General features: G+C 36.7%; 1 protein-coding gene across 2 annotated transcripts; it reads left to right on the top strand.

Annotated features, from left to right (window-relative positions):
• Positions 1–994: 994 nt before the first annotated feature.
• LOC122633113 (mucin-4) lies at positions 995–27,730 on the top strand. Of its 2 annotated transcripts, none has more exons than XM_043820661.1 (3): positions 995–1,365; positions 17,256–17,361; positions 23,751–27,730. In XM_043820661.1, exons 1-3 carry the CDS (start codon positions 1,357–1,359, stop codon positions 26,291–26,293), a joined length of 2,658 nt encoding a protein of 885 aa, XP_043676596.1. In that variant the 5' UTR covers positions 995–1,356; the 3' UTR covers positions 26,294–27,730. The 2 variants fall into 2 exon arrangements, with proteins under 2 accessions (XP_043676596.1, XP_043676597.1); XM_043820662.1 differs by lacking the exon at positions 995–1,365 and adding an exon at positions 11,255–11,303.
• Positions 27,731–27,917: the final 187 nt, after the last annotated feature.

Genomic DNA, 27,917 nt, shown 5'->3' with positions numbered 1-27,917 from the left:
TACATAAGTTACATGAAAAGAACCATCTTTACAATATAATTTTTAACGTTCGTTATTCATTTTCAAATTAAGTCTTCGAGTTAAAGATCTTTAGAAATTTTTTTCAAACGAGAAGAAGTTGACGTCGCTGTCAATATTAAGACATTTAGCAAAAGGAATTCGGATAATCGATGGGTTGAGAATTTTAAAGAAATGTTAAGGAACTGAGAATTCTTTCGGACTAATTCGTTCAAATCGGTAAGCATTGGTATTAAAATCCTTTAAGATAGAACTTGAACATCGTGAATTCGATATATTCGAGTAAAATCAAGGGGTTGCTTTTTTCCTCGATTCGAAATCGAGGTAACTTTCTCTTCGATCGAGAAAACGATCAGAGAGAAAGAGAAACTCGAAGAAGAGCGTAAAAAGGAAGAAAATAAAGCTCGTTCGTCGAGGTGCGGAAAAGCTTGGAAGAGATGAAAAGGAAGAAGGGATGGAAAATGTTCAAAGTGTTCGTAGGAGCACAAAAACGGGGGATGCAGTGTAGTTCTCGCGGAATCCGAATCGACGAGGCGAGGACCGAGGAGGCGAAAGAGGAAGCAAGAGAAAGGATGAGAAAGAGAGGGAGTGAGGCGAATATCGCGAGGGAGAGGGAGAGAGAAGTCGCGATTGGTTAAGCCGCTTGGAAAAGCCCACCTGGCTGCTTGGCCGGCCGGCACTTCGCTCAGTTCTTCACTGCGCTCCAAGCGAAGCGGAGCTTTTATCAACCGGATTCACGTCCCCTCCGTATCTCACTATCCATCTCTTCTTCTTTACTACTTTTATCCCTGTCTCTATCTCTCTTTTTCAATTTATTGAAGCCCAACGAGCGATCGTCACTCATTAAAATAATACAGCCATTTTTTTCGAAATATATATATATATATATATATATATATCATCTATATTTTAGATATCTTAATCATTCAAAAGAAAGAGAGAAAGAGAGAGAAATCGTTGTAAGAAGAAGAGAAGGAAGAGAGGAGGAGGAGGAGGAGGAGGAGGAGGAGGAGGAGGAAGAAGAAGTTTGACACTTCGTCCGTGTCCTCTCCGCGTGCCGGGGACCGGTTCGCGATCGTTCAAGAGAGGAAGAAAAAGGCAAAAGCAAAGGAGAAAAGCGGAGAATGTCTGCTTACGAGAAAAAGTCTCTGCAGGTGCTTTAGAGGCGCAACTTTAATAGAGAAAACCTCTGGATCGTTCTGAGAATCGGGATAGGTGTATATATATTACATATATATATATACATATACTCATATATACATATACGCCAGCAACCCCTTTGAAGAGAAGCAGAGGAGGGAAAGAGGCTTTTGGAAAAGGAAACGCGCATTAATCACCATGATTGCGGTTAGTATCGATTTCTTTTTTTCATTATCGATTCTCATTTATGGTACTTCTTTATATATTCTACGTTTCATTGCAATTGATTTAATCGAACTAATTTGTCAATTTCATCAAAAACGTTTTAAAGTACATATACTAATACAATTCAATTTTAATCGTAACAAAAGTAGACCGTTTTTCAGTTTGAATCATAACAGTGAAATTTTACGACGAATTCACTGTAACGAGATTTGGAAGATAAATAAAACTCTTTTCGGGTTCTTCCAAAATTATGTATAATATTATAACATAATTTTGAATGTGTTAAGAGCAAAAACGTGAAAGGAAGAGTTCCAGAAGATCGCGACAAAAAATATAAAAAACGATATTTTTTTTTCTCCGCTATTTTTCAGTCGTGCGAGAGAGTAGAAGCCTTGTGTTCTTAATTTAAGTGCATCGCCGTGTTTTCTCGAGCGACGACTTAAGCCGAGACTCGTCGTTATCCTCGAGCGCAACCCTGCTGAGATTTAAAGGGTGAAGAAGACGTGGAAGAGCGGGTTGCCCACCAACTTTTGTTTCAGGCCGCGGCCTGATTTCCGAGTTACGATTTTTTTTTATCTATATATATATATATATTTCCTTTTTCTCTTCTGGGAATAACGAAACTTCCAAACGTATCTTCAGCTTGTCCAGATTTAACATCTATCCTAGAAACTTTTTTCTCATCATCGAAATTGTTGTATACGACCTATTTCTTAATTCGAGTTTCACACTATCCATAGATCATTTAAATTGAAATTGATTTATTCACATTGAAAAAGAAAATGGTTATGTTCCGATGGATGCCTTGTAATTGTTCGATCTCATTAGTCATCTACTCAATTATACACTCGTATGTATATATCTATAGTCGAAATGTTTTAACTTTTAACAATTTAAAATATGATCGGTTGTATTCCATTATTGTATTGTTCCATTAATTTGAATAGAACTTTGAATGTATTATCATGCAGACAATTAGCTTTTCATTAGTTACTTTCAAAAAAGTTTCATAGGCGTTGAATGTAATTTGAAAAAGTAAATTCCGTATGAACCATTAAAATCGTTCGAGGTAATACAATAGTATCTTGAATTTTCGAAAAATCGGACACGAATAGATGATGGAAATTCGAAAAGAAGTTCGATCGGCGTTGATCGAAATTGTTTTGCGGTCTTTCTAGATTTGTGGTTTCGTTCTCCGATGCATCCTCAATCGCATCGGTTTGCGGTGCCTATTGATTTCTTGTATTAATTCGGTCCTGAATTCGGAGCACGAAGTCATCACTTGATTGACGCTAATCGCGTCTGCGATTGCTCGTCATGTTCAAATGAATTCTATGCGAAGCGATAAAATCGACAAATTCTTTGAGACCGTCTTTATTTTCGAACGAGGATCGTTTTATTTTCTTAATTTTTTTATCATTTAATTGAGCCACGCTAAGAGAAGAAGAAAAACTAAAAAAAATGAATAACATCGAGTAGCTTTTAAAAACTTTGCTTTTCAACCCATTCTGCATGTTGCTACGCTATATACACAATTTGGCTATTGCGGAAAAGTATCCAGTTTTTAAACTGGTTCTTTAAATAGTAATTTTTTTTTATATTATTACTGAATGTGTAAAGTTATTTCAGATTGTAATAATTATTGACTTACTTTGCATGCACGCGAACTAGAGTGTGTATTTATATATAGCGTAACACGGACTCGAGTACGAATAAGTAAGTTGGCAAGCTGTTACTAAAGCCGGGTCTTCCGTACGGAATCGAACGGAGCGACAGCCACAGATAACGTATAGAAACTGTTCGAACTGGGTCGGCACCTTCTGCCTTTTTTCCACCCTATACCGCACTCATCCACCCTTCTCTTCTCTCTTTCTCTCTCTCTCTCTCTCTCTCTCTCTCTCTCTCTCTGTCTTTATCTTTCTCTTCTCCTCGCCTTCTATCCACATTCTGCCAAGTCTTCGCACGCGCGAAATTGCATCTGTTTCATTGGCGTTCAGGAATAGTGCCAAAGTTCGGTCTTTCTTAGGATAGCTCTGAGGGAAATATCCTTGCACGATTCAAAACCTCTCAAATGTGCCGTAGTTACTGTAGGAAAATTCAACTTTTGGTATTTCGCTGTAATTGCTGAATTAAAAATTATTGTACGTTAGAGAAATTTGATTACACATTTCTAGTACAGTCCATATTCTTTTCATTCATTTCTATTTGACGATTAATTTTCTGAAACAGTAGATACATAGTACAATAAATTTTAGGTCAATCCGTATCATACCAAGAAACTTGTTCTACTTTTGAGTACACAATGATGCTTTTATATACTAATCTTAGACAAAATGATAACACATGTTTGTTATCTTTAATTTCTTAAAGACAACTTAGAATTTCTAATTGAAATAAACAGTATACAAATGGTACGGGAAGAAAAAATCTGTTATTAAATAAGATTATTCCCATTGACTTTCTCAGCCGACCGAAGAGAAAGACGAATTCTGAAATGATAGCCCACTTGAACCTTGTGTTTATATTCTTCAGTAGTTAGTGATCCTTTAAGCACTCAACATTAAGTATTACGTTGAAGTAAAATTCGCGGTAAAAAATTAAGCGAGATTGAAATTGCAAGGAAAAACTTACTTTAAAAAATCGAAATCTAACATTTTTTAAAATTTCAAGGATTGTTAGTAGAAGCTACAAAATAATTTTAAATTTATTAAAAGATCCTGAAAATTATGGAAAGAAAAAAAATTATGGAAGACCATCAATATTGTCCAAATAACAAAAACGACCATTATATGTGTTGCCTCAAACTCAAGCGAAAATCACGCGAAATTACTCATAAAGCAGATATCATTGCAAACATCCGAAGTGTCTGCCACGTTCTTCAGAAGTGTACATTTATTCAAAGATCGAAAAGGAAAATAAAATGACAATATGTTTTATTTACAGAACAAAATTTAATATGGATGATTTAAGAAAGAAAAGAATACTGAAAAAAAGACTACAAATGGGTGACAATGGTGTAATGATTTGGACCGGAATTGGATATAAAGGAAAACTCGATTTACGACTTCTTGAAAAGAAAATGAATAGCCAAAAATATATAAATTTAATCTGAGAACAAATCAATAAATGTGCACGATTTAAATGGAGACTAGGTTGATTGAATAGTTGATACAATGAAGAATGGTTTAAAAAATAAAAGGAGAATTATATAAGAATTATTTCAAAAACATTAATTCGGTCATTATTCTGTAAGAATCTAACTCAAATTTACACTCATTATATCTTCTCGTGCATGTTTCTAACGTTTTACTATAATTGTTAGTTATATTCTGAATTGTACGAGTATGGTGGTAACTTCGTACAAGCAATTTTAGTTTTACCAAAGCGAGATGATGACGCGACGAGAAAGAGGATGACGTTACAAGGTCGAAAATTTATTTCCAAACTTGTTCGTTGCTACCTCATCCTAGCATTCTCTTGAAATATAAAATTACTGTTTGCGATATGCACAAAGCTAGTTCAAAGTATTATCTAAAAACATTTCGCGCTTTTAACATACTATATTACGTACAGGATACTTCAACTTAACTCGATCTTTTCATCTCAAGAGGATACATTACCTTTTTTGATAGAAAAATAAAAAAACACATGCACGAATTAACCCAAATCGTTATGCGTTTCATCGATGGAAACACGATTGAGTAATATATCGCGAATCGATCGGAGTGTTTTCGTGCTATTTCGCGTTTATATACAAAAAATATTCACGAAAAGCGTTCTCGGTTTAATGTACGGTGTCCCATAAGGTTCATATATCTCCCTTTAGAACCAGGAAATGGCTACGGTCCCTTTACAACGGGCGGCATTCATAAATCCAAAAGTGAGAGGAAGATTGGAAGGAGAAAAGGAATCTTCTTGGCATCGTCCTTTGCATCGTTTTTGCTTTTTCCTGTCAACTGGACTTCGCGTTTATTATCATCCACACTCTTTGCAATAACGTCGGATCAATCATAAAGTTAAAAGTTTTAGATAAGCTTTGATATAATGTCGAACTTTGAATAAGCAAACATCAACTTATTCACCTGCTCGACTTATCGCCTTGAAAATTTTCTTCCTTGTTCATTCTGGTAAACTCGATCAATCATGAAGTACTGAACTTTTATAAATTTTCTCAGAGATAAATTTTCCATGCGTAATATTGCACCAGTCAATAGAAAAAGAAAAAAAGAAAAAGAGCATGAAAGTAATACTGCTTTTTCCCTTTCTCAATCAAACCTGAACATTAAATATTATAGTTGTCTTATAATTAAACATGCAGATGTTTTCTTTGATCTACAAAGAGACAACTATGCTCGAACGAGATGCTAGCGCCCGTCTAAGAGCAGGAAAAGACGACGAACCCTAGTCTAGGGTGATAGCGAGGACTCTCGCAGTTTCTCTTCTTTGTGTTAAATTCTCCTCCAAAGTAGTGATTTTACGCTTCTCGAGATTTTACGGAGAATATAAGCAGCTGCGAAAAGAGCTTTATTTTTGCATTTACTTGCTACACATTTTACTCCTCTACCGTAGGCACTTATGTATATACAATATATATATATATATATTTATGTATGCCTTATGAGCGCATCTATGTCTGGATATATACAGATACATTTTTTCTCTGCAATGCAGAATTACGACGAAACCAACAAGCCGCGAATACATGCTACCAGAGCGAAGCTCGCAATTTCACGAAAGAGCACAGCGTGTTTTACGTCGCGAATGGTTAAACGTACCCTCGAGTTTGCAGGGCTTGCTTTTTTCTCGCGTTCACGAATAGATATTTTTTGTCCTATCGTAATCGTGCGACTCATTCGTGTCTTCATTTTTCTTTTCTTTTTCGTCTAATATCGTTGCTGCGTTTTCCAAAAATTTCGGATAATCGAGATTATGTAGAATATAGAAACAACTTGTATATGGGCGTTTAATTAGTGCATTGTTTGATATTCATGAAAAAGAAAAAAAAATATAAAACGTCGATGAAAAGTAAGGAAAATAAGTGTTCGGATATTACTCGAGTATTCGATAAGTTCTCATAGAACACGCGTAGATTCGTTTCGAAACTTTTTTCAACTTTATTATTTACAATCTCCCTCGTTGCTTTAATATCGAAATGAACTTTTAAACCGACCATGTAAAATTTTATTCTTGTATTTGAACAATACAATAAATGCTTAGTACATCTGTATATGCTCGTGTACAACGTGAGTACGTTAAAAATAAATAAAAAAAGAAAAAAGTAATAAAAACAAGAAATTCACAAGCGCAGCCAACTCGAAAGATCTTTTCTGAAGAATCGGTATATTGGGTCAAGAGGCCATTGGGAGTACCAATCGATTTTTAGGCTTCTCTCGTAGGTAATGCAGCAAATAGAGAGTGCGAAAGAGAGAAAACGATAAAAATGAAACGATCGTTGTATTATTTAGCAGAGAAATTTCAAGTAAAGTAGAGATAAGTTTGAAAATGTTATCGCGCACGTGCATTTCGTTTCAAGCTTCGATTTAACAAAGTTAAATCATTGATAAATCTTGAACCTTCAGCATCGGAATGGCTGGGATAAGCTTAATAAATAGAGGCATTAAATGTAACTGAAGAGAGTTCGGGCTGCTCGACTTCGTGAGAAATACAGTAGAGATTATTGCAAGATAGTAACGAGTTTGCCGACCGGAATGATCGCTCGAAAGAAGAGAGGGAAGGAGAGAGAGAGAAGAAAAAGGGAGGAAAAAAATCAATGAATCCGATAGCATTTTAAATGTTCAAATTTACGATGAGACTTGTACGAATGAAGTTGTTCAATTATATTATTCAGTGTATTTAACAAAAAAAAGCAAAGCTGAATGAATTCAATTCTGATTCTATATTTTTAATTGTCGGTGGTTTAAAACTCGATAAAATTATAAACCGTTTTCGTATAGCAATTAGTAGAGAAAACGTTTCTCTAGTTGCTGTTATTTTATGTTGTTGTTGTTTTTTTTTTTTTGAACTTTGCTAATCTGTTCACACGAAATACGAATATTCGTGCTGAAGGAGGAATTTAAAGAGAGAAATATATACGCGTTGGTGTTCGCGCGTAACGAGCTCGAAGGGGAGTGCAACGAAGAAGTAGTCAAGGGTGAAAAGAGGTGAAAAAATATCGAACAGAAAAATCGACAAGAGCGGAAATTACATGGGACGAAAGGAAAATACGAAGAGCGCGATAAGAAAATTAATAATCGTTCGAGGAATTTGTAGTTAGCGAAGATAGATAATTAAATTTTTCTAGATGTTGGATCTTCAGATCGATAGCAAATTGAATGAAAACAATGCGTAAAAGTGTAAAAGTAAATGTTCGATTCGTTCGTTCGTTCATTTCGATTACATCAAGAGCCGACAAAAGGGATCGTCGAAAGTGCTCCGATTAATATCGCTTCTCTATCTGTGCACGGCATTCGTGTGACGTTCGCACGAGAGAAATTTAGCAATGAGTTCTTTGTCGGTGGATTTGACAGAATTATTAATACGGATGTTAGTGGAGAGAAGGTGGATCAACTTAAAATTTTTATACCAAATTGAGTATTTCTTTTCTTCTTTTATATCTTCCACTAAGTTTTGAAATGTTTGGAAAGATTGAGAATAAAATATTAAAGCATTTATCGCGATAAAATTAAATGTTAGAATTTTCCCTTAACAAATTTGACGATTTAACAAACGAATAAATGTCATCGACAATTTATTTCGATTTTACAACGGAACTCTTCCTTGACTTTTAATAAAGATCAAAAGATTCGAACGGTAGGGATAAAAGAATATATAAAATTCGTAGTTGGTAACGAATCCCGTGCGCGTAATTTATTTCGCGGGATTGATGCCGCTCACGGGAGCCCGTAACTTTCGTTATTTCTCCAATCAGACTGCGGGACCACCTAGAAAAAGAAAAGGAGAAATTTCCGTATATATCGAAAGAAGGAGCGAGAACGCATGTAAATCCTGACCCGTATTCGGAACACGATCGGAACACGTAGAAAATTTTTCAATGTCATTTCACGAAATTTTCATGATTTGGTTTATGGGAAAAAATAAACTAGCGTTGCTTTTGAAACTTTTTGAAAAATGAAAATTGTAGAAAAAATGAGGATCAACGAAGAATGAACTGCAATGTTCTTTCGACGTCATTGTGGACGAAACAATTGATCTCTTTCTTTTTCATTTTTGCTCTTTCTCGTATTTTTTTTCTTCTTGTTTAATCATAAGTACCTGTTTTCGCCATTATTAGAGGATTACTGCATGGGTTCCCGTTATACGTCTGGCTTGCTCCTCGGAATAATTGAGCAGAATTCTCTTTTGTACGCGTTCGCTTCCATTGTGACTTCATTTACGGCAACGTCGGTCAGAAGTAGTCGTTTATATTTAAGAAGAGAAGCACACATGAGAGAGAAAGTCTATCATCTAAAAATTAAGGTCTTTCGGGCGCGCTCTCGAAGGTACATATATTATACTCTCTGGGAACCATACGAGCGTTATCATTATTATTTCACCGTGCAAGAGAGTATATCGATCTTTATTCCCTTCTCTCTTTCTCTCTCGCTCCGATATTCTCTATCGAAAGAAAATGTATTCTCACGCGGGCGCTCAACTTAACGAAGTCGCGTAATAACCGAAGTAATGGTCGTTTCGTGGCTATCCCGTATTACATTTTCCTCTTTTCATGAATTTAAACCGTTCCCATCGATAGTACTCTTCTCAATTTTCATCGTCCTAAAATTGAAACGGTCATTGGCCTATCCTTCGAATTCGTGAATACTAACTAACAGTCTTGATAATTTTACATAACAATTACTTTATAACTACTTTACAATACTAGGCTTTCCGCAGATGCAGAATTCAAATGAAGTTTTACGAAGTTATCTATTATCGAGGCTATCTCGAAAGGATGTATTTTATCGAATAATCTTACGAATCTCTTTCTCTCACTCATTCTCATCGGGAGGATGAACAACGACAACGACGACAACGACGACGACGACGAAGGACCGACAACTTTTTCTCGCTTTTGCACGGACTTTTGTTGCTCGTGTGCCAGTTCCTCTTCTCCTCCGTGCACAAAATTCGTGGGACTGCGTATCGGTACGGTTTCGCATGAACGTACATTCCATAAAGCCCTGCACGGTACGATAAAAATTTCATCGCACGCGAGAAGAGGAGTGGGCCCGACGGCCTGCATACGTAATACGCCTTCTTAGCTAATATAGGCCAGTGTTTTGGGGCCGTGGGTTCCCTTGTGGCCCCCTTACGGCACTTGCTACCTCCTCCAGGGGCGGATTACAAGACGCTATTTTCCTTTCTTCCTTCCTTCCTTCCTTTCTTCAGGGCTTATTCTTCTCTCTCTCTCTCTGTCTCTCTCTCTCTTTCTTTCTCTCTCTTTTTTGTCTTGCTTTGGCTATCTAAAGAATTCAGGAATTCTGATTTTTTTATATTATCTCTATGAAAGTCTTGGTACTTTCTTGAGAGATATACAAATTAAGATATCACGTTTCCTGAACGCTTTTCAAAAATTCTTTGGGCTGAAAGTAATCCTAAGTATTACATGCAATATCCTCTTTTTGATAGAATTTCGATTTCATCTTAAGCCAATGAGAGTTTAAGCGGTAGTTTCATTCGACTTTAGGGTTTATCAAAAACGAGCGAAACGTATGGAAGGGAAGGTATAACGAATGACTAAATTTATGGGGAAAAGCTTTGTCTCCCTTGCTGGATAAATAATTGAAGAATGATTACTTAGTAGATAACAAGGTCTTATCTTTCGTCACATAAATTTTACAAATAATAAAGTCCCTTCAATTTTTCCGAGTGCAAGTATGATTATTGCTGAGACGAAATTTCGTAGAAAAAAAAGAGAAAGAAAAAGAGAGAGAAAAAAGAACTTTAAACAGTCGTTATTTTGGAGATAATAGAAGGTTGAAAGAAACGTCCTCGTTAGCGAAGTACTTGTGGTCGGAGGAGATTCATCGAAGCGATTACACTCGGATCCTCTTCGACGTTGAATTCGTAACCTCCGAGAGAGAAAGAGAGAAAGAGAGAAAGACCACTTTCATTCACGATCGAATCGTTTCGTTCGAGGGACCGGATATCGAAGGCATACGTCGACGTGGACGTCACGCATAAATTCCCATAGTCCCGTGCTTTTCGAACGAGCTCTCGCATACATGTGATCACGCACGGTAACCTTGCGTGTGGTCCACGGCCGAGAGCAAGAGAAGGAGATAAAGTGAAACCGCGGGGCCACGCTGTCTCGTGGTTCAGGTTCGGTCTCAGGGCCGCTTAACTTAACGAATACCTTCTTTCTGATTCGAACAGAGGCCTCTTTATTTTTTCGGATTTACAGGGACCTTAATTTGGCATATAATTTTACATTCATTTTCTAATATTCCGTTTCAAAATCATATAGGATCTTATACGATTATGGTCGATGAAAATTACTGTCGAAAACTTCAAACGGATAATACCAGAGAGTTTGAGAGACGAATATAATTAAAAGCTAAATTAAATCAAGTGCTTCCGTTTTGAACAAAATGAAGAAGTGCGAGTATTTAATTGCTGCTAGCGTGAAAACAGAGTGAGAAGGGACGAGTGTAGCTTAACTTGCTCTAGATATCACAAAAATGAAATTGTAAATAAAAGATGACCTTTCTCTCTCTCTCTCTCTCTCTCTCTTACTCTATCTCTCGTATTTCTTGCTTCAGATACTGACTTTTTTAAAGTTGAAAGATTCAATGGACGTGACTTAAAGGAAGAAGAAGAATCTTGCGAGTGCCGCTATTAAAAGCTTTATTGTCGCGGTACAATACCTTTTGAGCGTGTATTACGTAAGAAGAAGAAGAAGAAGAAGAAGAAGAAGAAGAAACGTAAGCTCGGAACTAGTGCGAACTCTCCGGCGCGATTTTATATAGCATATACGTATACACTTTTACAATGTATATGTATTATATCCAAGAGCGAGCTTCTACCTGTGTATATCTCTGCATTATTTTCCACCCCGCGGGAGCTATTATGTAAAATGTTTCGTGTACGCGGAACCATAAAGCCGAGTGGCCTTAATTCTGCAACATCGTGCATAATTAAAGCTCTTCGAGCCGGTTTCACTCGGTATATAAAGCTACCGTGGCTTCATCCATTTCTCTTCATCGTCTGGGGTCTCTCGGTTTTGATCATCAATCAATATCATGAAAAATCATTTTCTAAAGTAATCGATCGCTGCAAATATTTTTTTTGCGTTGATTTTGAGACAAATCTTACATTGTTTTCTTACTCGTTATTCTTATTTAAGTTCATTACATTTGTTCTGCAATATAGTAATTTTACGTTTTGTGATACCAATTGTACGAAACCAGTTTTCTCTTAAAACCGAACACGATCGGTCCATGAATTGTGCTGAAGCCATCCAGTCTAATGAATGGTACTAGAGTACATAGTAGAACGAAGTGGTCACTGCCGGCCGACCATACAACGATTTTCTAGCGTTAATTCGCAAAGCACCGACTATACGAAGCTTAATGTACTATCGACCTTTAACCTGTTAATCAAGGTAGACGAGTTAACTTCCTTCGCAAAAAAGGGATAAATAAATCAATTATTTCTCATATCTACCTTCTCTTTGCGATTCATTAATTTATCTCAAGCTCTCTTTGTCTTCATTCATACTATTTTATCTTTAATGAAACTAAATTTCACACATTCACGTTTAACGATCCTGCTCGGCTAACAGGTTAATGCTTGCGTGATTGGACTGCAGGTTTCTACGATGGTCTATATATGCACGTACGTGTAAACCCTTTAGAGAAATTAGTCGCGGTCGTGTTCGAACAGTAATGAGGAAAAGGGAGACGAGAAACAAGTCAAACGAATCACGAATATTCGTTGCATCTGTGTGTCGTGTTTCCACTGAAAACATAGTAATTGCTGGTTTCTACTGTAAAATTGGTGGTAGCTGATAGTTCCAATGTTAAAACGGTTATTATACACTAGAATTTACGCCGTAAAACACCCTGCTGTTTGACTTTTTTCTGTTTCTTTCTTTGTCTTTTTGTTAGAACTCAGCGATAATTGTACGTTCAACACTCATACACAAAGACATACATACACGAAAACACATATAGGCATCTGTAATGGACACGCACGAACGACTATTTTTTTTTCCATCGATTATCGCCCAAGGATATTGTCGTCCAGTTATAATTTTTCATTGATCAGCGATATCCCGCGTTTTTATACAATTGCAATCGTTCTCGAAAAAGTTGATTGTCTTCGATCACGATGAATAAGTTCATCAAGTACAAAGTAATTCATTAACGATTACAATCGATAAAATATTGAATAAAAGAAAAGGTGATCGCCAATGATTGAGATCGTAAATTTCGATATTATACTCCATTGAACGTGAAAACAAAACAAATACGTACGTGCGTGCGTATGTGTGTGTATATAATAGGCGAGGCAATAACTTTCGAACGATGTAAACAGTAATTATATACTATACGCTTATCTAGTCGAGGAGGAGCTTTCATTCCGTGAGTTCTTCTCGAGACATGACTTTGTCTTGCTCTTCCTTCGATAATAATACCAGGTTCACGCGTACTCGTTCTCATGAAAATCGATCTCAAATGAGATTTTTATTCTCTCGGTTAAAACGTAGATCGTTTCAAATACATTTTAAAAGATAATCTCGAATATTCAAATACAAATGTGCCTCCGATGTCTTCGATGTATTTGCTTGTAAACATAAAAACATATTTTAATGTCATTACTACGAAACAAATCGTAGATTTTTGAAAAAGAGAAATAGGACAATCGTATGGATGATCGTGTTTATAGCACTAACGACATTGTAAGACGAACATGAAAGTTTTTCTTCTGGTAATAACTCGTCAAAGAAAAGAGAAATGAAGAGGTTCTCTATCGTGCATCGAGATTAATTACGAACGGATATGGCGTAGGTTAACGATCAAATTTGCATACAAGCGTGTCGATGATGTATAATCAACACTAGAGCGACCTCCGGAGTACGCTAATTGCTAAATAACGTCCCGTGTAATTGATCTTCGCGCCACGAAGCCTACGACAACGATCCCAGTTACTTGCTTTCTCTACTCTTCCCGTTTTCTTCTTCTTAGGACTTTCAATATGTTTGTAAACGTGCAATTAAACAGAACTTTTCTTTCTTAATTATAGTAGAGTCACTTTCAATCTGCCAATCAATGCATCGTAGAATTCATATTACCCGTTAATTTATAACATAGATATGTATCTAATTTAAATTTTCCGTTTCACATTTTATTATAGAACATTTGACATTTTATGATAAAATGTTATTAGGATTCTCAATCCCTTTACGATAGTATCGATAATTTCCGCTCCTCCGACTTTCTCCCTCCGGCGCGTCCTTGATAAACGGAAATGCGATTGCGCGTGGCGGCTAATTATCAATTAACGGTCGTTTAGAGCCCGCGGGGATTAACGTATCAGACTCGGTTTATGTATACAAGCAACGTGATATCTATCGCCGTTGAGTCGGTCCATTTGTAAGAATTTTAAGAACGATAAAACATTCAAGGTATCGCTGTTCAAATGCAATGTGAAATGATATCTTGTAATACCGGTAAATGAAAGTAGAAATAAATTCAATATCCGTGTAAATGTAGTTAACGAATCGATATTTATTTATTCATTTATTTATCGCGTATAAAGATTTCTCGTTGGTCGTACGATAAAAATATCATATTGCACGAGAGAGTCGTCAAAAAAATAAAAATTAGAATTGTGGAATTTATTAAATATTTTAAAAGCGCGCAACGAGTTAGTCCAAAAAACATTTCGTTTGTGTTCGTGTTAATATTGCACGAACTCGAGTCCATACGTGGCCCATATATTCTACAATGTTTCCCGCTAACAACTTTATTAAATTCGCAGAGTTGTGTCAAGGGCCGTCATAATGATCTTCTTCAAATTTACGAAGCGTACCGTACGTGTCGTGACCTTTCTCATTATTAAACCTTTATTCGCATTTTCTCATCGCATTGGTACCGCATTCGTCGGAAAAATGCGGAATGGTCAAACTCGACGGAGCGATCCGTTCGACCCTGATTCGATGTTCAAGGTCGATGCTGTCTGATTCTCAAGGCGGCTTCGTACAAAGTCGGCACACTCTTTGCCTGGCCGGCTGTCTGTACCGGCTCGCCAACTCGTTCTCTCTTTGGGAATTTCGTTGGTGAGAGAGAAGAGATCGCCGCCCGGAGCACCGTCTACCGTTAACGTTCCTCCTCGAGACGTCCTCCTCTTCGTCTTCCTCTTCGTCCTCCTGCAAATACGACGAAAACGAGCGCTGTCTCTCGAGCTTTCTCATGTTTCATCGTTTGAAAGCTTCCTTCTATTATTCTAACGAACATAATGAATCCGAGAAACGTTTAGAACGCATTAATTTTAGATATATATCTTTACGTAAAGACGATGATAATTATTAGATAATATTTATGTTTCGTTAACGGCACGAGAGCTTTCCGTTTAATTTTATTTTTTCACGTTTAATACTTAATATATTTAACGACGTAATCGATATACCGATGAAATAGGAGAAAGACAGCATGACCTTGTTTGACGAAGACAATTTTAATTTCGTAAGCTTTTATGAAACGTCAAAGAAATCTCACGAGATAAAGAGAGAGAGAGAGAGAGAGAGAGAGAGAGAGAGAGCTTTCGAAGCTTTCGGCTTATCGGATAATTTGCGAAAACAAAGGATATGTTCAACCGAGCACGCTCGATGTAGTTAAACGCACTGGAGAACTTTACATTGTTCAATAGACTTTCAGTCGATGTCTATCGAAAAAGAAGCAATGGAAGAACAATCGTTTTTACGAATGGTTAGAGCCCGTTTGCACGCGAACACGGTGAAAGTATCGCCGGGTGGGTCATCGGCACCGGCGACATAGAAAAATCGAGTTTACAGATAACATTTGCATGCTCATCAAAGTTTTAACCATTTCGGGCTTTAACCTGTTCCTTTCTTCCTTTTTATGCGATCATCGATGTATGCTGAATACGATACGATACAAAAGCCCGAGGCGAGTATCTCAAAATTATAAAATTAATCCATGGGAAAGGAATTGTCGATTAAATTTACATATAAAATCAATGAACATGCTACTAATATCACTTTCAGCTTGGCTAAATAATTCTCTTAGTCTGGAACGTTCAGAGTCGATCGTTTAATTTTCTAGTAGAGAAGAAACTTTCATATTTCTTTTTTTTTACCTTCACTCTAGCTTCATATTGCTTACTTTGAGCCACGTAAGATACGAATCCAAGAGCTTTTATCGTAAAGTGGAAATAGAAAACCTTGGAAAGGACCGAGAGTTTCTAGCAAAGACTTTGAGACACGCCTTTCATTCGTATAATTTTATTTTTAATGCTGTCTTTTCTATATTTTTTTTCTTCATTTTGTGCGGTTATTTTTAATTAAATATTGCTCACTTAACGACTTAACGATAATAATTAGTCTAACTCTCGTATACGTTTTCGGAAATTTTTTCTGTTTGGAAATTATTGTATTTGTTTTTTCTTTTACTAAAAAAATTTCACAACGAATTTCCGAAAAAAAGGGGAAGAAAGTGGTGGCGAAATGTCATTGGTTTCAATCGTGGGAATGTAATTTCACGACGGTCGTCGCGTGGGTTGTTCGCTTAGGATAGGTCACGACCTCAGGTTCTCGCGTAAAATTATCCACTTGCGGATAACCATCCGGTGATGCACGAGGTGTTGGAAGAAAATGCTAGGTTCTTTCTTGGTTTGTTGAATGAGACCAAAGTGGGATGAGTCGGATGGGTTGGAAGCGGTTAACGTCGTTCCTTATGACTCACTTTAGAGATACCTTACAATACGGTCCCCTTTTGGAATCTCGTAAAAGACGAAGACAACGGCATAATCCGCCATCGTATATTACGTTTTGTATATCGTAGAAACCAGAGACTGATTATGAATTTCTTCGTTTTATCCAGTAAAAGGTAGTCGCGTTATTAAAGCGACCCTTTGTGAAATCCATGAGTCTCGAAATTATTCTCGGTAGTGAGATAACTGACGGTAATATATACATATGTACTTTACACACGAGAATATGAAAACCGGGGTAATAGTGAAAGTTGATAAGACGTTGGTATGATAATAATAATGACGGTAAGTTGAAGAAATAAATGGACAAGGAGATGACTACTAGATAATTCGATAAATAATACATATATTATACTTATAATGTTTTCGAATGTTAATTCGATTTATAAATTTGTGCATCAATGTTTTTGGACGATCCAGTAAATTAATTATTTCAGCACTTAGATTCCATGACTTTGTACTATCCATTTTCTACTTGCTTGTGGCATCTTCTCTCGTTTATATGTAAAGAAATAAAATAAAAAATAGAACAAGAAAGAAAAAGAAAGGAGTATTTGAGTTGTACCGTAGCAAACATTTGTAATGATTCGTTTCGTTCGGATATCTTGTTTTCACACGTTCAAAATCGAGTTCCGATCGTTGTTCTTTGATGGATCGATCATTGTCACCTCGTTGCTTTGCTTCGCAAAAAAAAAAAATACGAGAAAAAGAAACTTTATCGTTTCTTTCTTTCCTCCTTTCTTATTTCTTTTCCTTCTTGAAATAAAAAAGAAGAAAAAAAAAGACGAGTAACGGAGTTAGATTGAAAGATTGTTTTATTGCGCAGAACGAATTGATTATTGATTATAAAAGAAGAAATAGAAAAATAATTGTGTCCATTTCAATTTCTCTTCATCCTTTTTATTTTTTTACTGTTTCAGACGATGTTGAAAGGATCGACGAATATATCCAGGTGGTTGCTTCTAACTGGACTCCTTTGTAGCGTTGCTTGTCAGAGCGTTCCGTCGTCCTCTGAAAATAAAACCGGTGAGTCTCGTCCCGAGCTTTTCTGTTCTTTCTTGATGAGTTCAAGGAAAAAGAAAAAAAAAAAAATCACGACACTTTCTAAAGCCGATTTTCTCGGGAGAAAATTTCGAGAGAATATCTCAAGGTTAAGATCGATTGAGTTTAGAAAAGATCGAATCTTTAAAGTCGTATTTACCTGTTTGTTTTTTTTTTATTTCTTTCTTTCTCACTTAATAGCGGAAACCGGAACGCTCGGTAATTCCATCGAGAGGCCGCGAACATTTTCACTTCCTCGAGATTTATTTAGCCGGTGCGATGGCAGAGGCTGGTGGCGCGAGCTAAAGAACGATTTATCACTGGCGTTTCGCTGCTCGCCAGCAAAGGAGAGCTAAAACCGTCTTGGGATTTGTCAGCTCTTATCTATACATTCGCATCTCAATTCGTTGGTCTTTGCAGTATTCGTGAAAAGAGCTTTCGTTGATATTCCACGTTATTCGAAGTAACTTGAAATTTAAAAGGTTTTTAAGGGAATTTGAAAAAATTCAATCTCCTTGAAATTTCAAAGAATGGAAAGCGTTTGAGAAATAACAAAACCAATTTGTACGTGTAACCTTGGGAAAACGCTAGAAACGGAACAATACTGGCTGCGCATTTCTGTTTCTATCGAAAGGATGACGATTTGGAAAATGACGTTGGGGAAAATGTTGAATCGAGAGATGTCAACGAAAAGGGTTGGTAAAATTTTTGCGGTTCAGGGAGCAAAAAAAGACAAGGTCGATAACATGGCGGCCTCGATTTCGTTCAATTGTCGTGGCGATTTTGCGAATTCTTCGAGCGGAAAGTAGATTTCAAAATGCCAATCTCAGAATCGAGCTGCTACACTATAAAAAGTTAATCGAAAATTGTGCCCCTGCATTTTCTACGTATGTACATACGTGGAATCGCGCGTCGGAGTTTTATTTTGTCCTCGGGACTCGTTTGTCACTCTTCCTTCGTGCGCGGGTGAAATTGAAAAATGGCTTATTAAGGAAGAGAATACAAACGTGTACTGCTGCGAAAATCCAGATCGATCCGTCTTAATCTCATAAGACAGGATTATACAATGGAAGGCGAATAGAATGAATCATGGCAAGCAGAATACTCTAAACATCTTTGATTATATTTTCAAGCAAGTTGAATATTTTTTAAAAGTTAATATTAAAACCGATATACTAAATTTTGAGAATTCTTAAATCGCGTAATTTTAAAATCAATGATAATAACCAACTGATGGTTAAACATTCAACTATTCTCGTTAATTAATCACAATAAATATACGTATATATATGCAACATGTTTAAACGCGTCAATTATATGCATGAAAAAGTTCTCAAGAAATAATGCATTATTCAAAAATATTACGGAGCAATAACCGTGTTTTATTGTGTGTATATAACTACGTGGTTAGATTTATCCTTGTTTAAAACTTACCGCTCTCAAAACTTGGGAACGAATAAAGCTCGATAAGTTGAACTTTTCGAGTTACTGAAAGATTACTTTTCCTTTTCCGATATTTTCGAACGAAACAATTTTAGATGTTTGTTTTTAATTGTTTTTGATCGGATCGATAATACTACGATTGCTGAACATTGTACAATGAAATATTCTTGATATAAAATAATGCGTTTTTTCGAAATTTCGATAATTTATCGATTCTATCAATCGCGAGACATGTGTCACATTCATGTTTAACTCATTCAACTGTGTGTGTGTGTACGTGTAAATATACGACGGGTCAGTGGGTCACACTACTCGATGCCAAAGGAACACTCTTGTCGATTACGCGCAACACACATTTGAAACGACGCTACATGTTTCGCGTTTATATTTTCGATATAGAAATATATAATATGAAAAATCGAGCGACAAGCAGACGTATAATCGCGCAAACGAGATTTTAATGCCTTCGGCAGCGAGAACGCGTTTTATGAAATATGAACGGCGTGTACACGTCGAAAAGTGCCTTTTGCGTTTTGTTTAAAGGGAGCGCGTTAAAACCGTGACGTACAATATGTGACCCGACCGATGGGAATACGAATAAAATGAAAAGCAAAGCCCGAAGTAACGTTCCATGCTACGATTCTATCTTGAAATTACGGCGAATTGTCACAATTATGTGGAACAATGCTTCTAAAATATATCCCGCTAAAGAAGGAGTAGCAATTTCAATTTTCGAATGAAATTATCTTTGTTAATCGCGAACACTTTGAAATTGATTTTGTATTAACTCGCATTTAATTGGAACAGCGCATTTATGTATTGGTATAGATCGATCGAACGGTATTGTATTCTGTCAGGAAATTAGATTGGCTGACGAGGAAAATGGCGGAAAAACAAAAGCCGGAACGCTCACTCTTCAAAGAATCTATTGACATATTCTCGTCGTAGTCAACCCTGCGCGCGTTGTTCCACTTTCGAACGACAACGTTTGGCACAAAAGTAAGAGAAAATAAGGCGGTTCTTTTAACGCGACTACATTCGCACCGTTGAACTTTGCTTTTAATACCTCGTGCTCGTTCGGCATGCATTGCACTACCTTCGGCAGGAGGTTTCTTTAGACAAATTCACGCCGCGTTTCCTCTTCTTTTTCCTTGCTTTGAAAATACTTTAGAAGGTTAACGTCGTACGTTAGCACAGTAGTAGAAGTTGAAGAACGAGCTCCTTTTATACATTGTTATTATAAGATAAATATATACTATTAGAAAGAAATTTATTAATTATTGTACCTTAATGTCGTTCAACATTTTGTAATACTGTTTGGGCCATTACAAAGAGACTAAAAGACAATGAATAAATGTATATTCTGTGCAAGGTATGCTGCATGATTCGTTGGACTTGATTATCAAAGTTGATCGTTACTCGTTCACTGGTTAGTTTATGAGACATGACCACGAATGCGTGGACGAAGAAGACGGAAGATGAAGAAGACCGTGGTAACACTGACAGCGGCGACGAGACTAACTCCGAGCTCTTAACCCTAATGAATCTTTACTCAGTTGTCGACGAACGTCGGAGTTTCCTCGAAAATAGTTCACTGTACGTGCACGTGAATACAAGTGTATATCGTGGGACAAGAACCTAACTCTCCGCTTGCTTTCATCTTAGAAAACTAACCGTAAAATAATACGAGGACAATGAAACGGAGAGAAAAATTGACGCCTAAGTTTTATAATTAAGTTACGCTTTCGCTTAACTATCAATGGATAAATACGGAAGACTGAGAAAATCTTCACGAGCTACTTCGTTCTACTATATTTTACTACAGTTTATAGTTAGATCACGAACATAGTTTTGAGGTCATCGTTGCTATACTTATACCTATCATATTTTTAGTAAGACAAGACAAAGAAACGTAAACTCCGATTTTTGCATATTTTCAGAGTTTCACTTGGAAAATATATTCAGAAATAATATGTTGTGTCCTATTATTGTAATACATACGAATAATTAAATTTAATATCTGTTGTATCGTTTGTTTTACTGCAATAATTTACGTTATTCATATACATTGTACGAGTTTAGTAACAATACCAGCTCATTTTAAAATACTCGATCAATTTACGTTTTTATAGAAAGTTAAATAAAAGTTTTTACTTTTTATTTCTTTCCGAGAGATTATTTTCGCATCATCTGGAGACTCTCGGAGAGAGAAAAAAGTAAAGGATGGAAGCGCAAACTGGAGAGGAGCGTGTTTGGAGCGTGTTGTACATAACAGAGTGCATGGATGCAAGATGGGGGTGGTGGAATAGCCGTGTTCGCTCGCGCACGGGCTCGTTTGTATTGCGCGACACGTGTATTTATGCGAGATGACTCGAGTGCTGGCGCCTGCGGCTCGTTCTGTCCTCCTGGGATATTCAAGTACGCTTGGCTCTTTGTGTGAGCGCAGGTGTATATACACCTTGGACGTTACCCATATATACCAACGGCGAAACATTCATCCATCCGTTGTAATCAGAGAAGAAAAAACGAAAGAAAAGGAAGAACATAGCAAGACAAAAAGAATAATCTTCTCTAGAGTCTAGACGAGAGAAAAACAGAGAGAAAGAGAACCAGAGAGAAAGAAAAAAGTCTAGAATTCTAAATTAAAAAGCTTGCTAGATGGAAGGGTTGACTGTTTACCTACTGTCTTAAAAATATCTATGTGTATGTATATATATATATATATATATATATATATATATATATAAACACACACACACACGCAGAGACACATACATAGATATATACTCGTACGAAACAATATATTCTAGCGAAGAACAATATCCGCCTGAATACTCTAGCACTTTCTATTCCATAGTTTCCTTTTCCTATATCTTTATTGATTCCATATCAAAGGGACTTTTCGCATTAATTAAAAGGGATATCCATCTTGATAAAAATCTAACTCATTGTTCAACTTATTCCTGTAATTTACATTGATTTATCGATAGTGGAAATTATCATGTTTTAACTAATATTTAATTACAGGATGAAACCGTCATGGATCGATTAAAAATGTATTTATGTTGTAATTACTTATATCTTTGATATATGCTTTCGCATACATATGTATGCGTTTGTTGTAACGTTTCTAATATACGTCAATATTCTATATATTAGCGAGTTAAACGAGGCAACTCAACATATGAAAGTTATGATAGCGTGTAAAATGATAATTGACGATATTAATAATAAATTTCTCGACATTTGGTATCCAACTAGTAGTCCGAAGATTATTAAAAAGATATTACTCGGATTAAGATCGAATATTTAACGGTATCTGTGTTATCCTGTTGAGAAGAAAATCTCGTTTTCTTTTTGAATTATGATAGTTTAATCTTCAATGGATTTCGATCTTAAGCACAGTGGATCATAGACTTCAGAAGATTGGCAGGAGTACTAGTATGAAAGCTGTTAATGATCAGACTTGTGGGTATACAAATTGCTGAGTAGCATAACCGCACCTGTGTGCGCATGTACGACCCATAATAGTTTGCGTCTGCCATATGTATAACAGTGCATGGTTAGAATAGAAACATCGATTGCCTCAATAATGTCAGAGAAAATGCGTGACCCCGAGTTGAATGTTCTCTCTTAATGGATTTCATACGCGTTTATTGCTCGCCTCTTATGAATATAATGTTCTTTCGCGAGCAAATCGATTTAGGAATTTTGAATTACCTACATCAAGTCTGATAGATATATGTAATAAGCGTGGCTAATGCAGACTGCGAAAACTTTTGTTCGTTCGAGCTTATGGATGAAAATTTTGCAAATATATAGATATTGAAAATGTGGAATAATTAAATACAAGCGAACAGAAACTGTTCAAAACTCAATAAAATGTTTGCAAACTTTTGTTTAAGATTCTATCAGTTTCATCGGAAAGTAAAGATTTTGAGCAGACTTGCAAAGTACACTGTATTTTCATAATTAGTTTGAATCTCTTCTCACATGTTATTGAAAGGCTCAACAAGTTAACCGTCCCGGAGACGGAGAGTTCATTATAAGACGAGTATGAGTAACGATGAGCGTGTGAAAGGGATGGTTGGGTAGTAGATAGGACCGGTGGTTTCCGATGACAGGCAATGCTTGTTCGTAAATCACGTGGAGAATAACGTGATTACCACGGCCGACGTTGAGTAAGAGAGAAAGAGAGAGCGAAACTGGGAGAATAGCAATCACGTTTTAAAGTAACTGATCGTTAAAGACGCCATGCTGGCTGATGCGTCTCAATTAAATGTAATTTCCGTCGACAGTGTACCGAGTTTATTCGTCCATTTCTTCGAGGTCCTATTCGTTCGCGTGAAAAGGCGGTTGTTTGTTTTGTTCTTACGGTGAAAGGGTGCCATCGGCTTCTCTCATCTCACATTGTAGCCTTCTCTTTCTTTTATCGTCGATGCATCAACGCTGTGCTCCCAGTACCTGTCATGTTCTCCACGCTTCCTCAGCTTGAACGAAATACTTTGTACGAGCGTGTATGGCCATATTACTGTCTTTTATGGTGAATTGCAGCTTTGTAACAGGGTCCTTCTTTGACTGCCCGGGACTGATAGCATGCACTTGCGACACTTGTTAACGATTACCCTTGAGCCATGCACATGTACACACACAGGCGTCGTTTACTGTAGAGGCGCATAAATTTATAGGATAATTCGATATGCTGTTCATTCATCGATTTTCATCGTTCTACTCAACGAATTTTGAAGTAGGATATAGCTCATAAATTTATACCAGTCGAGAAATTGCGATGCTGATAACGTAGTCGTTATAAATCAGACTCCAAGGTATATGATGTTTTCTAATAGATATAACAGGATAGAGCGCAAATACCTTTCGAGTATCGCAGCTTCCAGTCAAATGATAATAACTTGGGAAAACTTTGTTCGCAGATATCAATGACAGCAAACCCCGAGTGTTCTCCCCAAGGATGGACTATGACGAGTGGACGCCTCTTGGACGGGGTGATCCACTAAAGAACAATCCCACCTTTGATTATGTTCCGCCAGTCTTGGATCGCGTTCAATACTGGTTGGATTCTCACACTACAGAAGCATCAGCGAAACGGGATATTCTGGTGCTCGGTGTCACAGCGAAGAAAACGAGCCCTAAGATACCCGAGCAGTTCTTGAAATTTGTCGATGGGCCAAAGTTTACTAGAACGAGTCAGGATAATACTTATAGGAACGATTTTACTGGCAGTACCGGTGCCGAACCACCAAAAGTTTTACGTACTACAAACTTTCGAAATGGTCTTGTCGACTATAGAAATCAAAATAGGATTCAAGCTGTACCGGCGAGTTATTATCCCAGTCCATATTATAATCAAAAGACCAAACCTTACACGATGATGTTGCCACCACCGATGATTCAGAAACAAATCGAACCGTCAACAGCTTTCAACGGTATCTTGTCCAAAGAGAAAATCACCGGTTACGTCGAACCATCTCAACAATTAAGTACGCAAACTGAAGAGGGTCCAATACTTCAGGATCCTCAGTATTACGGAATACCATCCAAAAGTTATAGCCAGCATCATTCTCCTTCTTTGCAACCCTCGAGACCTCAATATCTTCAAACTCCTTCGAAATTACCATCGAAAGGTATGGGCATTTCCCAAATCGAGACCATCAAGAACGTGTACACGTCTTTTCCATCGACAAAGCCAAAGTATGATGTTACTACTACGCCCTCCGTATCCTTCGAAAAGTCCAATCTTATCTATCAGTCCACGCAGACGATCTCCGGTGGATGGTTGGCTAACAATGGACCCACTTCCACTTTACCTGAGGTAAATCAGGTTACGTGGCAAACGCCTGATCACTCACGAGATCATTACGACGCTGACCATCATGTGGCAGCTTCCTCTAATCATGAAGTTGTTGTTGGTCAAAATACGAATATAATTGTGGATGGTGAGAATAACGAAAAAGAAGAGGTCGTTGTAGGTGAGAAGGGTGATACTGCTTCTTTCGACGTTCCATTTTCATCTTCTTCGGTAATCCCTTCAGAGACAATGTCTTCAAATTCAACTTTTAATTTTGACACGGAAGATAATGAAGAAGAATCGATGGAGAAGACTTCCCCAAAAATGCACATTGTCGTGGCCAATTCACCATCTACTATTGATTCCGATTCACAAAACAAAACTCCCGTTGCTGTTATTATGCCAACCAATTACATCAATAAACATAATACGACGTTGTCTTTATCAACGGAATCTCCTATAGTTTTGGCGAACGTTTCAGAGAACTTGACTTCGGAGATGGAAAAAACTCAGCAAACGACCAAATCACAAGTACAAACAAATACGATGACAAGTTCGTTTACGTTCTTATATGGTCCATCGACTCCGTCATCGACGCCGAATAGAATGATGCCTCATCAGCATCAACCATCTGTACCATTATCTATGACACCTTCTCGACATATTAATAATCCAACACACATGTTTGCACCGGTTCATTCTCTATCGTCTATGCATTCTCCACAAAGACCTAATCACGGTATGATGCACTTCATTGGTAGTATGCGTCCGAATGTTGGTTTTCGACCGCCACCGCCCATGACTATGTCGCATATTGCACCACATATGTCACATATGCATGCACCACCAGCAATGAAGGGTATAATGGGACCAACAGGCAGTATAGATCAAACTCATCCACGACCACCGCAAATGCAGTTCGGATTTCCAGGCTCGTTTACGAGTCTTCCTGCACCTTCCACTTTAACTCTGCAAACTGTCGATGCGGAAGATGAAACAGCCAATCGTTATCAGTCCAGTGATGCATCCGAAATTACGACGACATCCACGTCCTCCGCTTTGACGTCCACCGTTCCATTTATGCACGAACTATCTTCTAGCACTAGTGCAAAGAATTCTGACGAGGAAGGGGTCAATCAATCACCTTTGGCAATGCTTTTTGCCGAGGAAGAAACCCCAAAGAAGCAATCCACGATAACGAATTCCGAATCTACTACTGTTATTCCACCGCAAACAACAACGGTGCCCAGTTTGACAACAGATCCAATATTTTCGCATTATAAACAACCGGCCAAACCTATTAAAGGTCCTATGTATCTCATTATTCAGGGTCACTCCAAAGTTAAAACCTATAAACCAACTATCAACAAACATGGTATACCGGTTCATAATGAAATTGTGGGAAGTGCAACAGAGAGACCATTATCGAAATTTGAACAACTGATTATCGAAAACACAAAGAACGGTAAGATAGATAAGAGCGCAGAAGAGAAAAAAAAGTTGGAAGAGAAGATTCGTGCTGAAAAACGTGCATCTACTAGCCAAGATAGTCTGATGAGTCTTGTGGAGAGCGGATTAGGTAGTTTTACCATACCTCATTCCTCTTCCGTCACAGAGACAGAGCATCTGGGTAATTCTGTGACCACCGTTGAGGTCAATGGCAATTAAGTCGTATCTGTAATAGCTTTCCTTATCTCGAGCAGGGAGGACCAACTGATTAACCCCAATGACAATGATCGTGATCATAGAGGAGTGTTGAATGTACCGCGAGGTCTATAAACCTAGATGGAGGAAAAAGAATTCTGTGGTCAAATCAACTAAACTTTCGTAGAATGTATTCGCATTTAGTTATTACAAAAATAGAAAGTTGACGATTTGAAATATATCGATACTTAACATGATAAAGTATCAGATTTTAATTGATAATCAAAGCAAATAATTACTAGTGAGGATACAACTAATCCGCGGTACTTCATCAGAGATTTCTAATCTTTCTCATGCTCCCACTTCGAACGATACAAGTGTGCCAATTACAAATGTGCCAGTATACATGTGTTACACATCATTACTATGAGGTAATCGATCATGCGATAGAGCGTTTGATTCGTGTTATATTTTAGAATTTTGCGTTGTATTCATTATATTTGCCCCTAGATTTAGACGATCATAAATTTAGCAGATATATTTATGAATTTTTTTATTATTCATATTTAATACAAGCAATGTATTTAATCATTTTTTTTCTCTCTCTCTCTCTCGCTCTTTAGTCTCTTTTTGATTCTTTCATTTCATTCGACTCATTGATCGTTTTGTACATTTCGTTTACTTGCATTTATTATTATTCTATTTCGTGAAAAATGCTTTTGTGCATTTTAGATAGATTTAAGAATCTCGTCAATATACGTTTACGCAAAGCTCGTTGACAGACTTCCTTTTAGTATTATATTTATTGAATTGAAAGAAAACAATTATATAATCTAAGAACTTCTTATGTCTAACGATGTGCTGAGAGCATTGTTGTTCTCTTTTTGAATTTTATAGACTTTAGATATTTTAGTGAGTAGTGACTCAACGTTTTTGAAGTTCCATTAAAGGAATGACATTGTCGTATAACTTAATATTAATACTAGTCTTAAACATTTAACAGTTACCAAACATATCGCAAACGTTACTAACATCAAATATATCGTATTCCTTAATACGTAGAAATTATTCAATTATACGTATAAATTATGCATAATAATATATGACATATACGTATTTATGTAAATTATATACATGTACTTGCTGTTTAGTGTGATACACACACACACGTACACAAATACATGCATCAACACACAAGCTGGCTCCAATCGATCGTCTGAACGTTGTTTCGTTTTCACTCACATTGTTTTTATTAAATCGCATTGGAGAAATATTAAGTGATCACACGCACACATACGAGAGAAAAATAAAAAAATGTAGTACATAGAAGTATAAACTTCGCATCTAGATATATTGCTCTAGAAGATGTATATTACGTTTATGTATGATATTTGTACCTGAAGGTCGCACATTTTGTTGAGATCATTTTGTTTATTAATAAAGTATATAGCATTATCGAGATACTGGTTATATGATTTATAAAACGTGCATTAAGCACTTCGTTTATTTTTTGTTATTTCTCATAAATAAATTTCAATAAATAAAAGGAATAAAACAAATAAAAGGAACAATAGTGTACCTTAATAACTTAAAATTAATTGCAACCAGTTATATTGCTAAATAAAAGATATAAATTTTTTTCATTCCC

Source organism: Vespula pensylvanica, chromosome 11 (genome assembly GCF_014466175.1).
Source record: "Vespula pensylvanica isolate Volc-1 chromosome 11, ASM1446617v1, whole genome shotgun sequence".
In the NCBI taxonomy this organism is placed as follows: domain Eukaryota; kingdom Metazoa; phylum Arthropoda; class Insecta; order Hymenoptera; family Vespidae; genus Vespula; species Vespula pensylvanica.
Note: the sequence above shows the minus strand (reverse complement) of the source record. Positions and strands in the feature narration are given on the sequence as shown.

What these genes read in the sequence shown, in the direction of transcription:
- LOC122633113 (XM_043820661.1), top strand. An exon ending in GTCCTCTGAAAATAAAACCG is followed by an intron (nt 17,362 to 23,750) that starts GTGAGTCTCGTC and finishes CTTTGTTCGCAG; the next exon opens with ATATCAATGACAGCAAACCC.